The sequence below is a fragment of the Carcharodon carcharias genome, chromosome 8 (genome assembly GCF_017639515.1).
Source record: "Carcharodon carcharias isolate sCarCar2 chromosome 8, sCarCar2.pri, whole genome shotgun sequence".
NCBI classification, from domain to species: domain Eukaryota; kingdom Metazoa; phylum Chordata; class Chondrichthyes; order Lamniformes; family Lamnidae; genus Carcharodon; species Carcharodon carcharias.
This window is the reverse complement of record NC_054474.1, coordinates 52,558,761-52,576,759: the sequence shown is the minus strand read 5'-3', so window position 1 is coordinate 52,576,759 and position 17,999 is coordinate 52,558,761. Positions and strand designations below refer to the sequence as shown.

Sequence of the window (17,999 nt, the reverse complement as noted above, 5' to 3'; positions counted from 1 at the left end):
CCAGGAAATTCCAGGGCAATCACGGAGTCACTGACCAAAAGGGACCGAAGTGAAAACTGAAGGTCAAATCGAGATGTTTTCACAAACGTTCTAGCAATGAATTACTTACCAAGATCAAATCACCTATTCAGCTTTTCTGTTTGGAAATGATCTGTGGCACAGTGGTCTAAATTAGGTGAAAAATGTACCAGAGCATTTTGTATGCAAAGGCTTTACTGCCTTCTATGTTAGACATCAGCAGCATAGTTGAATTATTCATAAAAATGGTTGTTAAAAATAGGATTCTGCAAAACTTCTGGCATGTTTGATTATTGATTTGTTTAATAATAAAAGCTACTTAAAGCATCATCACCATCCACTCAAAATAGGTGAGCAAATTCCTTCACACATTGCTCATCCTAATGATTCAAGAATTATGGAGAGGAATTCACTAGCACTCATTGTAATAGATCAAACTGCTTTGTTTATCATTTAAAAGTCTAGACATTCAGTTGAAATTGCATTTGCAAAACTGAAGTTTTGTGTGAATTTTAAAGCACAGGTCTCTAACTTTCATTTAAGAGCTTCCTCCTTCAGTTGTTTATGTTGCATGAAGAGCTATATGGTTAGTTTCATTTTTCACATTTAAGGCCAGTAGAAAAGGCGTCTCAACTCCTCCAACATCGTCTATTTACACTAAATGAAAATTTACAACTGAATGTGACCTTGTTATCAGAGGTAACATAATGATCATAAACCAGAAACATAAAAGCTGTGGTGAACTGCAAATACAAATGGAAAAAGCACTCCCCATGATAGTCATACTTTCTCCCCTGATGTATCAAACTGTGAGTTTTTGACTTCAACTCTGTCATCAGAGAAAGATACCAAATGAAAAGAAGGCACTTACACAAAGTGGGAGGTAAAATCAAAGGCAAGTCACCAACCTCATAACCACCTAATCTCCAGTTATGTAGCAGAGATATTCGTATCAGTTTATATCTCCTCACAATGACTCATTGATCATAAGACAAATCGCGCTCTGATCATCATATGCAACATGTGTCCATTCCTCCCGTTAGCAACAGTAAAGATATCTTTTAAGAACCGACTGCACAAAACACATTGCATTTTGATAGGTAACAGTGGTCAGGATATTGGAGCTATGTAAGTAGGGCCCATAAGAATATTCCAGGCTCATTGGGTCCTGATGATGTCACTGTACTTTCAAGAAAGCGATGTAGATTTTTAAAATTCCTTCGTGGTATGTGGACATCGCTAGCAAGGCCAGTATTTGTTGCCCATTCCTAATTGCCCTTGTTCGACCAGCTGAATTTGAAGGTTGGCAACAAACTGTCTTCTCATTTTCTGCGTACTTCTAAGATGTGTGAATTATTGGCATGATGCCCACCTATTAATATCTAAATGACTGACCTCAGGAAAGTTAGCGGAATCAGTTTTTGAGTCACTGACAAGATATGATTACTATTTTGCCATAGTTAAAGTGATAGAGCTGGATCCTGCATTTTTGGCATTTTGTATTCAAATCTATTGTAGCGGTGTCAATGGTCCATGTATGCCCCCCCTTCAACCCCAGCCATTCCTTGTAGCCTTTCTGATTGAATATGTATTATGAACATTACTAAACTCCCTTCACAGGATTCTTACATCAATCAGAAAACTTTCATTCAATCAACCTGGGCTGAATTCAGACCCAGACCCAGTTAGAAAAATGACAGTGTGTTAAACCACTGCAGTTCCTCATGTGTATATTTATTGTATAAAGTTTTCCTTGTACTTTAGTCTCCAACTGTAAAATTCATGCTAAGTGGAAAGTGATTTAAGCAGCACTCTACACAATGAAGAGTCAATTTCCTAGTGAATTAATGAAAGAAATACCCCAATGTCAAATGGGGTAATGTGTATTTGATAACTTACTTGCCAGTTTTTATCCTGATTTCTTTGTTTTTCTTTATCTCTCTTCCATCTTTGAACCATTTATAGGTGGGTCGGGGATTTCCTACTGCCTCACATCTCAGGGAAAGCTTTTGTCCTTCCAGAAGAGTTTGATTCTTCAGTTTTTTCAGCTTTGGAGGAACAGCTGTGAAGACACAAATTAGCCTTGGAATCAGTCCACTGAAAGAGCCTGTCCAACAAATATCTTCAAATACTAACACGTATTGAGCTTAAGTAATCATTACTACAAAAAGTGGTGGCCAGAAATTTCCTCAGGGGCTCTTCCAATTGGCTACCAAAATTTCAAGAGAAAGCCAGGATAAAGTGTGTAATGAGAGCTTTTGTAGATATGTCTCCTGCCATAGTTATGGTGATAACTATTACTGATAGGGGGAACCCCTGAGAACATTCCTGATCATAGATGGGCTGCTAAGAAGTGATGCACATTGTAACATTTAGGATTCCTTTGTTAATGCGTCTCTAAGCTTGTAGCACAAACCTTAATACAATGCCAAATGGCATAAGAACATATACCTGACATAAAAAAATACTTAATAGAAGCTACAATAAGATTGTATATAACATATATTTGTAATGTTACTGTTAAGAGTTGTTTTGGGTATGAATACACAAAGTAAGGATTCTTTCCTACTCAGTATGGTTACTTGAAAACACTTGGGGCAGAATTTTCACCTCAGTGTGCGGATGTGCGCACGACACATAGCGCGCATTGACGTCGAGCGAGTGGCCTTTGGATTTTCGAGGAAACCTCATCCACGGGCTGGATGAAGTTTACAACGTTAATTAAAAAAATAAAAATAAAAATGTTCAAATCTCATTTCAGTCTCATGAGCGGGGACATGTGTTCTTTAATTTCACCATCTTTATTTGTAAAGTTTTCAGCTCCATGAAGCAGCTCTGTGCCTTCAGGGAACTTTCTGTGAGCACACCTGCGAGCATGCGCTGACTCCGTTGCTCGCCCTCTCCACCCCACCCCCTAACCCAGGCGGCACTGAACATTTCAGCACGCAATTCATGCTGGCTGGTCATTAATTGGCAAGTCAGCATGAAATCGTGGCTGGGGCCCGATCGCAGGCCGCGGACCGTTGCACAGCCTCTCCTGGTCCCGCCCGCCTGACGAGGGTGAAATCCTCCCCTTGACTTCAGTGATAATTTGTCAAAATTCCTCAATTAGTTTCGTGCTCTAGTGTTATCATAGGATTATTTTCAATAACCTGTTGACACAGGTGTACCTTCTGCCTGAATGCTGCAACTTAATTCCTAAAATTTCTATCAGTGATTTAATGGGTTTTACTCTGCAATTATCAGTATTATTTTTCACATCATACATTTTGATTATTCTTTGCAGTTTGAAGTGTGTGGAGGTATAGAAAGCTAATCAGATACAATGGTGTTCTACCATTCAATTCTCTGTTGATACCTGTACCTACAATCCAATCTGAAACACAAAACATTTTCAAGCTTACTGACAATAGAATTATGAAACAAAATGCTCCTGGTGAGAAAATGTAAAGCTAGAGGGGGTGAAATTCAACTTTGGCAAGGATGCAAAACGTAAAGTAGTGGATTAGTCGCTTGCCATAAATCCCCACCCACTTTCACTTTCCATTATATAATAGATAGCATTACATAATATGGTGCAGTGTGTGTAACAGGAATTTGTTCCACTTCCACCCATACTGCGCACTGCCAAAGTTGAATTTCAACCACATATACTTATTCCTATTCATGTAATAGGCTTACAACACGTTAAACAGAAATGATGTGGATCTTAGGCATCAGAGTTAATATTCTGTTAGTAAATAAAGCAGATTTTAAAAGTTATATCATTGCTTTCTTTGATGCAATAACATGATAAGTATGAGTTACTCTTTGGCAAGTGGTGAGGCATGTAAAATAAATCATTGCATAATACAAAGCTACAGAACTCGAGCATTGGGTTACAGGAGCAACACAGGAATATTAGGAACAGGAGCACACCATTGAGCTCCCCAAGACTGTTCCAGCCTTCAATGGCTGACCTCAACCTCACTTATCCACCTTTGCTCCATGCCCCTGGATATCCTGGCCTAACAAAAATCTATGAAACATTCCCTACATGTACTTTTTATTTTCCAATATCTCTGTATTCCTGATGTTTGCTTTTTTGTCCTCATCTGTTCCATATTATCATTTGAAGATGTTTCTGGTGTTATATTTTGGTTGGTGGACTGATTATGGTTGGAGGGCTGATAGTGTACAGTGGTCTACAGGTCAGTCATTGGGAGGCCTATCTGTCATTGTGAGGTTATTCATTTGCAATGGAAACTCAATGAAATGAGCTGTGGGGCAGGAGTGACAAAGAGGTGAAAGTGACAGGGAAACACATCTGAAGACAGACAAAATTATGTAGAAGAGGAATAAGCTGGCAAAAGTCAGAGAGCAATTGGGAAGAATAGGAGGAACTGTTGGCCATTAGGCTCAGTGGTTTTGTCAAATAGCTTTAACAGTGCGACATAAGATCTGTAAACCAGTGGGTAGTTCACTGATTTAAATCATACAGGTTTTGGGTAATTTGAGAATAGCAGTCAGAAGTGGAATACTAAATTTGACTTCAGAAATAGAAAATAGTTCAACTCCTGAATGATACAGACTCCAGAAAGTCATTCAAGTCTTTCAGAAAGGAAGATTGGGATGTTACTCTTGATCATTGCTGGAAATTTTCTTTGTGGCTCTGTCAATTTGCAGTACATTTGGTGCAAGATGGGTGGAAGCCTCAGGAGTGATTTTCAGCTTAGGCAGGCAGTGGTAGAAGTGCTCATGACACATTCCTTCAGTCAGTGCCTTAAGAAGCCCAAGTTATTTTATAGGTCCGGGTCTCACTTGGTTACTGTTGACCAAGCAATTACAGTAATTGAACATTCAGAAATCTCAAGCATTAAATCTTGTTGGCAGCATTTCTCCTCTGATGGCTGACTGCTCTATACCTCGACTGTCTTCCCTCCCCCAGCAGAAATGGATAACCTTGAAATATTTCCTAAGAATTTCACATTCCTTTTGAATCTCCGCAATACGCCCAGTGAGAGGCTGATCAGTGATGGATTATGTACTGCCACTGTAGGCAGTTTGATTTGACTTTCAGAACATGTTTGGCAGCAAATCAGATATTGATCCTGTGCCCTTGTGCCCTTCCCATGTTGGCTTGATTTTCCAAGCAGTACACTGAACAATAATCAGATCTGTGTTCCCCCTTTCCCTCACATTTATAGTTCTCATATCCTCTGGGTGTCCTAAGGTGCTTCATAGCCAATATAACACCTTTGAAGTGTAATCACCACTGTGATGTATGCTTACACAGTTTGTGCAAAGCACCGACTCGGAAACATCAATGAGATGTGACCAGTTAATGAGGCTAAATTCAACATCTACAGGGTGTTAAAAGGGCTGAAGCCCATGGAAAGGAAACTTAGACCAAACGTATAATGGGAAGATGATCCACTACTGCCATTTTGCATAACTGCTGAAATTGAATTTTACCCCCAAATCATGTTTGTTGAAAGATAATTTTGGGGCTGGGACACTGCTGGGAATACTTCACTGCACTTCCTGCCATAGAACCAAAGTCCACTTCAGATCAACTCAAAAAGCCTACCCTTGACCCTTTTGTCTTGTAAATTGCAGCACAATTTCCAACTTTCTTTTCCTCTCCAAATCCTTAAATGTGTCACTCCCTCCCAAATCAGAGCTGCAACTTCACATTTTAATCTCTCTGATTCCACCCTTGCCACAGCACCAAATAAAAATCACAAATGGCATCCTCGGTGACTGTAGCTGTGGGAAAGCACAGCAGATTGAGCTGATAATGGAATGAGCTGGGAAATTGAAGTTTGGTAAAAATGGGTATTTGGTATAGAGATAGGAACGATGTACTGATTAGATTAAAGATCCAAAAGCAAAAACAAAAAATGATGAAGAAGAGAACATTCAAGAACTTAAATTGACGGGGCTTTGACTTTTTCTTCTATGTTAAAGATTTTTAAAAACTCAAACAAGTTTAAAATGTTACTTTGTGCATTGCAGAAGCAATGAGATGTTTGCCTTCCAGGCTGAGATGCAGGTGGATTTCAGTGCAACAATTGCAAGCTGGTTGATGCACTCATAGCTGAAGTGGTCAGCTTTAGGGAGCAATTGATCATGCATCAAAAGATTAGGAAGGGATATGTTTATACAGAAGACCATGCTGGGAGTCAGTAGGAAATAAAATCCCAGTGCCTCAAGGAAGACAGTATGTCTCTGCCAGAAAGAAGTCATGACTGGGCAACAGGACATCCCTAGTACTCCCCAGCAGTTTCTCTCCTCTCAAAGGAGATGATGTGAAAACTCAAGAGATGTGTCATTCACTGAAGCAATTCAGTAGCCTGTCAGTGAAGGAAGGAAAAAGAGAAATAGTAGCAGATAAGTTGTGGAATTGGGGGATTTGATTATCTGGTTCACAATAGGACTCAGTGCAAACTGAACCCAGAAAAATGAATGGTGCCATACCTTTAAGGTGCACAGGTTGTGAACCTGATGTCCCAGCTTGTTAGAAGGCTAGCAAGTGTAGGTGAGCAAAACTGTTGTCACCCACGTGGGAAAAAAAAACATAGGTAAAAGAAGACAAGAGGTTGTTTGTGCTAATGTAGACAATAGTAAGGAAGTTTAAGGGAAGGACCTCAAGGGCAATATTATATTGAAGTATTACAGTTGGCACAAGCTAGTGATGAAAGGTAGAGGGTAATTAGAATGATGTGTGTATTCATTGCAATCTGTAAATCAATCAGCATATCCCCTCTACCATTAACATCAAGCAGAGGCATCAATCCTGGTTCAATGAGAGCATGCCAGGAGGAACATGAGGCATAGCTAAAAATGAAGGACCAAACTGGTGACTATACAACACATGAGTACATGCATGTTAATCAGTGGAAGAGATAGCTAGAGCTAACCAATCCCACAACCAATGGATCAGATCAAAGCTCTGGAGTCCTGTCATATCCATTCTTGAATGGTGGTGGACAATTTAATCAGCTAGCTGGAAGAGGATGCTTCACAAATATCCCCATCCTCAATGAAAGCGGAGCTCAGCACTTCAGTGTAAAAGTCAAGGCTGAAGCATTTGCAACCATTTTCAGCCAGAGGAACTGAGTGGATGATCCATCTTGGCCTCTTACCTGTAGGCCCCAGCATCACAGATGCCAACCTTCAGCCAATTTGTTTCACCCCACATGATATCAAGAAATAGCTGAAGGCACTGGATACAGCAAAGGCAATGGGCCCTGACAACATGCTAGCAGTAGTACTGAACACTTGTGCTCCAGAACTAGTGGTGCCCTATGCCAAGCTGTTTCAGTGCAGCTACAGCACTGACATCTACCTGACAATGTGGAAAATTGTCCAGAAATGTCCAGTCCACAAAAAGCACGACAAATCCAATCCTGCTAATTACCTCCTCTTGGTCACCAGCGAAGTGATAGAAAGTGTCTTTGACGGTGCTATCAAGCGCTTACACAACTATAATCTGCTCACCAATGCTCAGTTTGAAGCACTCAGCTCCTGATCTCATTACAGCCATTGTCCAAACATGGACAAAAGAGCTTTCTTCAAGAGGTGAGGTGAGAGTGACTGTCCTTGACATCAACATTTGACTACATGTGGCATCAAGGAGCCCTAGCAACATTAAAGCCAATAGGAATCAGGGGGAAAACCCTCCAATGGTTGGAGTCATATTTACCACAAAGAACAATGGTTGTGGCTGTTGGAGGCCAATCATTTCAGTCCCAGGACATAATTGCAGGAATTCCTCAGAGTAGTGAACTTGGCCCAACCATCTTCAGCTGCTTCATCAATGACCTTTCCCCCATCTTATGGTCAGATGTGGGGATGTGTGCTGATGATTACATAGTGTTCACTACTGTTTGCGACACCTCAGATACTGAAGTAGTCTGTGTCCAAGTGTAGCAAATCCTGGACAACATTCAGGCTTGGGCTGATAAGTGGCAAGTAATATATGTGCCACACAAGTGCCAAGCAATGACCACCTCCAACATGAGAGAGTCTAACCATCTCCCCATGACAATCAATTAATGGCATCCCCATCGTTGGATTCCCCACTATCAACATCTTGGTATTTACCATTGACCCAAAACTTAACTGGACCAGTCATATAAATACTGCAGTTAAAGAACAGGCCAGTGGCTGGGAATTCTGCAGAGAGTAACTCAGCTCCTGACTTGCTAAAGCCTGTCCACCATCTACAAGGCACAAAACAGGAATGTGATGGAATAATTCCCACTTGCCTGGATGAGTGCAGCTCCAACAATGCTCAAGAAGCTTGACACCATCAGGACAAAGCAACCCACTTGATTGGCAACCCATCCATAAATATTCACTCCCTCCACCACATTGGCAGCAGTGTGTACCATCTACAAGATGCACTGCAGCAACGCACAGCAACTTACAAACCCATGACCTCTACCAACTAGGAGGACAAGGGCAACAGATGCATGGAAAAACCACCACTGGCCAGTGCCCCTCAGTGCCGCACACCATTCTAACTTGGAATGATACTGTCATTCCTTCACTGTTGTTAGGTCCAAAACCTGGAATTCCCTTCCTCACAGCACTGTGGGTTGACCTGCACCAAATGGACTGCAGCGGTTTAGATATCGGCTCACCACTACCTTGATCTTTGAGCATCTCATCCTGCAATGCATATCTATGGAAGTGAAGACTATCATTAATGTTGACCAAATTGGTTTCTGTAAGGGATGTAACACAAGTGATCAAGTCTTGACACTCACCACCTACATTGAAAATGCCCTCCAGAAGAACCAGAAGACAGGAATAGTGCAACTGGACCTCACAGATTCCTAAGATAGTGTGGCACAGTAGCCTGCTTCTAAAGCTGTCCAGAGTGCTCCCAACTTGAGTCAGCAGAATTGTCAAACCATTCCTTCACAACAGACAATTCAGAATCCATCTTGTGCAAGGGAGAATAGCATGGAGAAGACTGGCCAATGGATTACCACAGGGCTCAGTTTAGCCCCAACTCTGTTCAACATATATATAAATGACCTGCTAACAACCAGTCCCGTAAGTTCATCTATGCTGATGACATCTGTTGGGCCACACAAGCTCCATCCTTTTGCACTCTGGACCAGGTCCTTAAAGAAGATGTTACAAAGTTGACAGACTACTACAGCACATGGCATCTCATATTAAATTCCTCTAAAGCCATATCAAGTGTATTCCACCTCCACACTGCCAGTGCTCAAAAAGAATTGCATATCTAAATGATAGCCAGAGACTAAGGGCAGAATTTTCTGCCTGCCAGGTGGGTGGGCCTGACCCAATCTCCGGCGGGCAGGGAGCCGATCCCCGCCAGAGAAGTGGGCCTCCCCCCGTCATTTTACGTGGGTGGGCCAATTAAGGCCCGCCCAGCATGACATTCGATGGGAAGTGCTATGCACTTCTTGTGCGGGCGGGGGGAATTTCTCAAAAGCAAGAGTGCACCAAAGGCTAAGTGCTGCCTCGGGGAGATCGCTGACAGTTTTAAAAACGTTAAAATTAGAAAAAAAAATCTTTAACATGTCCCCCTCATGTTATTAAACTTTTTAAATCCCAACATGAAACCTCATCCCGCTGATGGATGAGGTTTCATGTTTTTTCTATTGCCCGCCGGGGCTCCTGGCCGGTCAGGTCCTTTAATTGTTTCAATCATCCTGTCAATGGCCTCAATTGGCCATTGACAGGTCAGCGGGCCCACAGTTGATTTTGCTGTGCCCCCGCCTTCCTGAAAATTTAAATGGGGCGGGATGACGTTGGGGGTTCCGTCCAACGTCATACCGTGTCATTTTACATGTTGGCGAGTGGGCCCCACCCCCTGCTCACCGACGGCAAAATTCAGCCCTAAAGCACGATCCTAGTCCAGCATACTTGGATAAGACCTACATACTCTATATAGGTCTTATTCATATGGGAATATCTGAAGAAAAGAGCAGCAAAGCTCAAAATAACCTACTAACCAAACTTGTTGCAGCTCGTGGGGTGCTGCTGCCACAACCCTACCAGCCCTCAGCACCTGCCCTATTATACTCCACAGCAGAGTACTGTGCACCAGTTTGGAAAAGGTCATCATACACAGACATCTTGTTGACACTTAATTGAATGCAGCAATGTGAATCATAACTGGAACTCTCCACTCAACACCCCTCCCTGGCTTCCTGTCCTCGCAAACATCACTCCCGCATACATCTGCCCATTGATGGAAACCCACGGGCTGGTTGAAACCATCCATGCTGCACCTCACTTACCTCTCAATGATGGCCTATTCAACCCACCTGCTGCCCGCCTTGCATCTCAGTGCCCCATTTGGAGCAATCATCCTGAACAAGACCTACCAGCAGACATCCTTTGGATAAAAGAACAGGAAACATGGGAAGTCACTAACCAGTTCCTTGTGACAAACCCCATCTGACACATGGCAGGCTTTGAACCACCACCATGACAGTGGTCCTTGCTAAACAAGTTCAGGACAGGCCAGGGACTCTTTGTAGCCAGCTTCCACCACTGGGGCCTCAGTACAAACTCCTCATGCATTTGTGGAGAGACACAAACAATGCTTCACATTACCGAGGAGCGGATACCCGGCCCAGGGAAAGCCTTGATTTGGAGCTATAGGATGAGATAAGTAGGCAACTAGTAATAGACTAATAATTGTACTTGGTGTTTTTACCTTACTAGAAATTGATTGTAATAATAATGTCTTTAGTGGCAAGACAGGAAAGGGATGCCCAGAGTTCAAGACTGGTTATGAGTAAGTTTGTTAAAATGTCAACATGGAAAAAAATCTTTGATTTGATTATGAATCATGGGAACAATTAAAACCCTAATACAAAGGTGGGTGGGGCTTTACGTTCCAACGATCATAGTGTGATCACATTTGACATTATATGGATTGGAGTAGTTATTAATACCCAAACAAACCTGTCAACTTTTAAGAGGACAACTTTTTATGCTTGAGCAGTTTTGTGAAAGCATACTTGGCAGGTTTGAATATGCAGAAGAGAATGTAGAAATTATGGAACTCTTTCAAGAATTTGATTCTGAATGCAACGGACCAAAGTGCACCCATGCAAACTTAAAATCATTTCTGCCTGATTGAAATAGTCTAAAGAAGAAATTTTTTTAAAAATTGGCCACAAATACAATGGCACAGAATTAAGTTGGATTCAATGCCAAGAGACATTCCAGGAGTGTAATAAAAAGGTGTTAAAATGGCAAATAAGCATTTTGGTTTTGATATGGCAACAGAAGTAAAGGATGATAATTAAAGTTTTTTGATGGAGTAGGGCTACTGAAAGTGGGATTAGATGAGAGCATGACATCTGATGCTATGCAGGCTGCAAATGTTTTAAAGGGGCTATGTAACTTATTTGATCTGGAGAAGGAATTAAAGGGAATTGCAGCGGTGTGTTGTGACATTATTCACTTTACTACCAGCATGGTTTCCAAATAACTTTACCCAAGATAAATAAATCAAAGGAAGAGATTGCCAGAATTCTGGCTTGAATCTTCCAGAAATAACTGAATACTGGAGAGGTGCCTGGGTGTTGGAAAAAGGACAGATGCTGGGCTCTAAATGTAACCTAGAAACTACGGGCAGTGAAGACTGATGTCCATTGTGTATAGCATTCTGAAGAGAAATAAGAAAGTGAGCAGTCGGATAGAGGTAGAATCACATGGACTGCAACTCCCCACCACCTTTTCAAGAATAATCAGGGATGGGCAATAAATGCTGGCCCCATCAATGACACCCACATCCCTAGAAAGAATTTTTTAAAATAGCCAAAATTGGTTCATGAATTAAGGGACGTCTTGCCAGTCTAACTTGTTGGTTTTCTTTGTCAGTGCGACAAAGATATTTTGATTGGGGAAAGGCACTGTATGTGGTGTACTCAGATTTCTGTAAGTCCTTGGAAGTAATTCCGCTGGAAGTTTGTATTGAAAATAAAAATAGCTGCAATTAGTGGAAATATTTTATAATGGATATATTGATTAATAGAACCCAATGTACAGGGATTTCCATGAGTCCAGGAAAATATTACCCATAGGATCTCACTCAGGGCTTCTTTCATCCTGCTTTGTTTAATATTCCAAACCCGGGACCTCTACCACCTAGAATATATAGCCAGGTATAATTCTGGTGAAACAAAAGCTAAGTGCCGCGGATGCTGGAAATTGGAAATAAAAATAGAAAATACTGAAATATGCAACAGGTCTGCTAGTAGCTGTGGAGAGAGAAATGGAGTTAACATTTCAGGTCAATGACCATTCATCAGATGCTGGCAACTCCTGCTGAGTACTTCCAGCATGTTCTGTTTATAATTCTGGTGAAACTGTGCTGTATCCTTTCCAAGGCCAATATAGCTTTCTTGAGGTTTGTTGTCTAAAACTGACATGCTACTCCAGGTCTGTACTACTGAAATATCATTTAATTCACATTCGAATTTTTCAATTCCTTTCTGTACCTGAGCACAAGCTTTTAGTGATTTACTTACATAAGTCCCTTGCTCCTCCACAGCTTTTAGTCTTTTGCCATTCAGAAAATATTCCACTTTCTCCTTCTCAGATTCAGAGCAGTGCACTCACTTTGTGGAGATGCCACTTTGTAACTTCCTGCTCCCATCCAAACACCTTACTGTACCCCCTAACAAGTGTCAACTGCCAACTTGGATACATAACTCTCTATTCTTTCACCCAAGTCATTAATGTATACACTGAAAAGCTGAGGCCCTGGGATAGATCCCTGGGAAACACCATGGTTCACATCCCACAATAAATTACATAAATGACCTAGAGCTAGGGATCTCAAGTTCAGTGGCTAAATTAGCAGACAATATAAACATATGGGAGAGAATTTTCTCCCCGTCAGGGGGGACTGAGCGGGAGCGGGCGCGGGTGGGCAGACAGTTGATCGCTGCCCATGATCGGCAGTGCACTGCCATTTTAATTGGGTGGGCCAATTAAGACCCGCCCAGCGTGACACACACCTGGAAGCGCTGAACGCTCCCTGTGCGGGCGGGGGGAGGGGGGAGAGTCAGGGCCTGTGCTTTTTCACACATGCGCGTGAAAGAGCGCAGGAATCTCCCTGAGACATGGAGCTGCCTCAGGGAGATTAGTTTGATTATTATTATTTGAAATAAAGAAGAAAAAAATTATTCAGTCATGTTCCCTCATGTGATAGCGTCACATGAACTGGGACATGTCACTGATTTTTAATAAAAATTTTCATTTGATTTATAAAGTCTTCATGAAATTTATCCTGCCTGTGGATGAGGTTTCATGGTAAATGCAAAAGCTGCCTGAGCTCTGTGCTTGCCTGCCAACTTTAAGGTTGGACGGGCAGCTTTGTTAATGCTTTTAATTGTAATTAAATGGTCTTAATAGGCCTTTGACAGTTTCGCAGGAGCGCAGCCGACTCCGGTGCGCGCCTGCTGAACTGAATATGGAATGATGCACGGTGACATCGGAATCATGCCCGACATCGCTGCGCGTCATTTTACGCGTTGGCTAGCAGGGCCCGCCCCCGCATGCCAACCAGAAGATTCTGGCCATGGAGGTGGTAGACTGCAAAGTTGAACAGGATAAACTACAGGGTGATTAGAATATATTTGTGAATTGGGCAAGTAGCAGATGAAATTCAGCATGCAGAAATGTCCGAGGAAAAGAAAATCAGCAAAGGACTATTACTTAAACGGAAAGAAAATAATATGTATGGCACATGAGAGAGATCTGGAAGACCAGATTGACAATGAATTGAGACTATTGCAATAACGCTCGATGGCAGTGAGGAAAACAAATCAAATTCTGGCGTGTATTAAAAGGTCAATGTTGAGCTGAAATAGTCACACTTCAAAGTGTCAGAAGCATAATGAAAAGAAGAAAGAAAAGCAAGAAATTATTGCTTATTTTCTTCCTGCTCTGGAGCCAGAAATTCACAAACTGCTTCCAACCTACAAGCTTCTCTCACTAATTGGATGAGCAGCACTGGCTTGCATCCCAATAGTGGGTCATACAAACATGCATTGTATAAATGGAGCTTAATGAGTCATTTCATTTCAAGAAAGTCTCCAACTTCAGTCCCAAAAGTCAAAGTTTATTTAAAGGGGCCAGTTTATTACAAATACTCATATATTATTCCATTCCTTCCTTTCTCCATTTACAAGATACACAAAACTGATTGCTGCAGAGAAGAGAAATACCAAAGATTCATGAGATTAAACAAAAAAAAGATAGAAATCTTAAAGAAAAACATAAATTCTGAAAGTACTCAGTGGGTCAATCAGCATCTGTGCAGAGAACAGATACGTTAATACTTCAGGCATAGATTCTGTCAAAATTGGAATAAATTACAGATGAACAGCATTTCAAATGGATCAGAACACAATGAGGGGAAAACAAAGCAAATATACACAGATGAGAATTAAGATGACCGTGCTTAAAAGGCTGTTATAAATTTCTGATCTGCACCAGATATTCCCTTGGGTTTAGCATCACTTGGTCTCTTGTCGTTCCTATAAGCAGAACCTGTTCTCCTTATAATCAGCAGTTCGCTGTTACTGCTCAATATCCAATTACATGATATTTATACTATAATCCCACTTGGCTCATTATATACATTAAGCCAATCTTCCAAAAGGCAGTCTGATAAACACTATACTGAGATGTGGCTGATAATGGATCAACAGGCAGGTCCATTTTAAAACTGGCCTACATTTTATAGTAAATCTCACTTTATTGGCAGACTAGGGCCCAGATTTTCGCTCCGGGGTCAGGTGCACATAGATGGGAGAATTCCCAGCTCCGCGAACTCAACCTTTAACAATGGCTGCCCGGATGTTGGATTTTCAGCGCGGATTGGGGTGGGTGCGGTTTTGGGGGGGGGGGGTGATGGTGGAGAATGGGGCTAGATTAGAAGTCAGGGTGGGTGACCTGGGAAGAGCCGAGGAAAATGCTGGATGAGGAGGCAGGCTAGGCAGAAAGCCAGCCTCAAGGCTCTGGCGCTGTGTCCAAAGCTTAGAAATAAAGATTAAAACATAAACATCACTCCAACCCTCACCTCTCACACCTCCTCAACCTCCACACACTCCCCATGCCCCATCCATGCCTACTCATGCCACCACATTCCCCCCACCTATCCCATAACCCCTCATAACTTCCATGCCAACCTGTTCCCCCACCTGCCCCATCACCCTTTATAGCCCTTACATCAACCTAGTGCCAACTCATGCCAGCCATGCCCCCACCCACCACCCTTTGCCCTCATAACTCACCTAGTATTCACCATGGGCAGATCTCTGGACCCATACAGAAATGAGATAAAATAAAGTTCTAAATGTCTATTGCAGACTTCACTATATTGAAAAAAACACTAATTCACAAAAACCCATTTATTACATTTACATTCCTTCAACTAAATAAAGCTTTATAACAACAAACAAGTGCACAATCCACTATAACAACAAGCATCGGAATTCATAGTCCCACATTAAGGAGTCTATAGCCACTTGTAGCTGTCAATCAAACAGTGAAATGACAGTCACCCTACTGGGATAATGGATGGTCCTGAAATCAGCCATGCAGCAGTGATCCAGTAATGGAAGCTCTCAGCTTATGTCAACAGACAGAGCAAAATAGCAAGCAACCTTTTTTTAACACTCAAGACAATTTTTTAGAGATTTAAAGGACAGGACTTCTAAATGACTTGACAACATCCTTTGACAGGTCCCTTTGACAAGTGCTCCTTACAGTTTTGACAGGTCCCTTTGAGAGCTGATTTTGACAGATCTGTTGACAGTTTCAATGAGCTTGACAGCAATAGGTTTATGCGTTTTTGTGCATAGTTAATCCTACTTTTAACAATTCCAAAGATTATCTGACCTACCCCATAGGTCACTTGATCTCCCCCAAAGTTGTTGCGGATCCAGATTCAAAGGAGTCTTACCTCTCCTGGTACTCTGGCTACCCAAACAAATACACAAAGTTCAGACCTGCTCTCACCTGACCTAATCTGCATTCGGTTTCACATGCCTGGCCTACCAAAATCCACTTCAGTGGAGGCAGCTGGTGATTTAAATGGCCAGCTGCCTCTGTAAACTGTGCTTGCTGAAACGTGCCCCAATCCCAAACCATGAAAATAGGAAGTACCATGTTTGGGGACGGGATGTAGGATTTTCGGGAATTTCTGCTAATATCTCCATGACGAGGCGAGCTTCTCCATTGTTGTGGAAATCTGGACCTAACTATACACTGTTGACCAGAAAACTCCCTAACTCTGTTGAAGGCTGAATATAAGAGAGCTTTCACTCTTTAGGTCAGACTTCCTATCCATAGAATTACATTTAACATTCAGCATAGAAACAGGTCTCTCAGCCTAAGAGGTCATGTTTATGTTCCATGGAACGTTTATATTCCAGTCAGCCTCCGGCCTTCCTTCGTCCTCTAACCCGACCAGCATAACAGGCAATTCCCTTCTCTAAGCTTTTCTAGCTCCTCCTTAAATGCAAATTAAACTTGACCACTCCCTACGGTAGAGAGTCCCACATTCTCACCACTCTTTGGGTAAAGAATTTTCCTCTCAATTCCATTTTAGATTTCTTATATTGATAATCTCGAGATATTCTCTTCCCTAAAGAGTGGGAACACTGTCAAAACCTTTCATAATGGCTTCAATTAGATCTCTCCTTGGTTGTTTTATTTCAAAAAGACAGACCCCCAGCCTGTTCCTCTTTTCCTGATAGGAATAACCTTGCATTTCTGGTATGAACCTTGTAAATCTATTTTTGGACCCTCTCCAGTGCTTTTACATCCATTTTATAATATGGTGACTGGAACTGTATACAGTAGTCCAAGGGAAAGATTTTGAGGTCGTTGGGTGGGAGTGCTGGGCGGGCCCAGGAGCGGCCAGGAAAAAGGTCCACTGTCCGCAATTGGCCCTTGATCGTGATTTCACACTGACGGGCCAATTAAACCGCCCCCCCCTCCCCCCCAAGCATGAAACGCAGCTCGTCACTGGTCAGGAAGGGCGAGGAAGCGGCGGTGGGTGCCTGTTGGCTGTCGGGTCCAATGGCAACTGGTTTAAAAGTGGCCCAGCTGGAAGGCTGCCACGCAAAGACATTTCCTCTGCGTCTTCAACATTCAAGTGATGGAGTTCAGTGTGGCTGGACATAGCAGGCAGTGGGGGGGCAGGTTGGGTGGGCACTCGGCCCCCCCACTTTTCAGATGAGTGCTTCGCTGCCCTGCTGGAAGAGGTGGCTGCTAGGAGGGACAGCCTTGGCCCCAGAGGTGGGAGGATGAGAACGCCACTGCACCTCACAAAGAGGGCATGGAAGGGGTTAACAGCGCTGACGAGCAGCCATGATGTGGTGCGGCGCACATGGTGTGCAGTACCGGAAGCGGCTCAATGACCTGCTGCGCTCAGGAAGGGTGAGTACTGTGTTGGCATGGGTCAGTGTGCAAAAATATTAAGATGTGGCCACCCCCCTGTGGACCTCAAGAGTGCTAGAGTCCAGATGCCAACTGTCAATGATGCCAAAGCTGGCCTAGGGAGTGAGCCCCGGCTGCTTGGACTGAGTGCCTTGCGGCTCGAGGGCCACAACTTGGATGTGCCCTGGGGTTGGCCAGGCTGCAACGGCGCTGCAGGTAGACAGTGGAATAATCCATGTTCCTCTGTCCTTTCAGGAGAACATGTGCCATTACCAAGCAGGGCAGACCTCCTCCCAACCTCCTGCTGCTCAGCATGTTCGAGCAGGATCCCTTGAGCTCAAGAGCCAGCACACTCCCCATGCAACCAGGTGTGGAGAGGCGAGGGCGCCAGATGAAAGTAAGAGTGCAGTGCACAGAAGTGAGAGTTTCGGATCATGCAACCTTTCTAGTGCAGTCCCTTCATTGAGGGGAGCCTCGAACCTGGTGACACATTGATCATTGAAAGACAATGGCACCGTGCTGCAGATCTCCAGGTGCCT

General features: G+C 42.8%; 1 protein-coding gene across 1 annotated transcript in view; it reads right to left on the bottom strand.

Annotated features, from left to right (window-relative positions):
- The window catches only part of LOC121281068 (pro-neuregulin-2, membrane-bound isoform-like), a 167,293-nt gene that overhangs the window by 136,869 nt on the left and 12,425 nt on the right, over nt 1–17,999 (bottom strand). Inside the window, exon 2 of the mRNA XM_041193698.1 lies at nt 1,918–2,080. Within this exon, the coding sequence (XP_041049632.1) occupies nt 1,918–2,080 (163 nt within the window). The remainder of the gene's footprint in view (nt 1–1,917; nt 2,081–17,999) is intronic.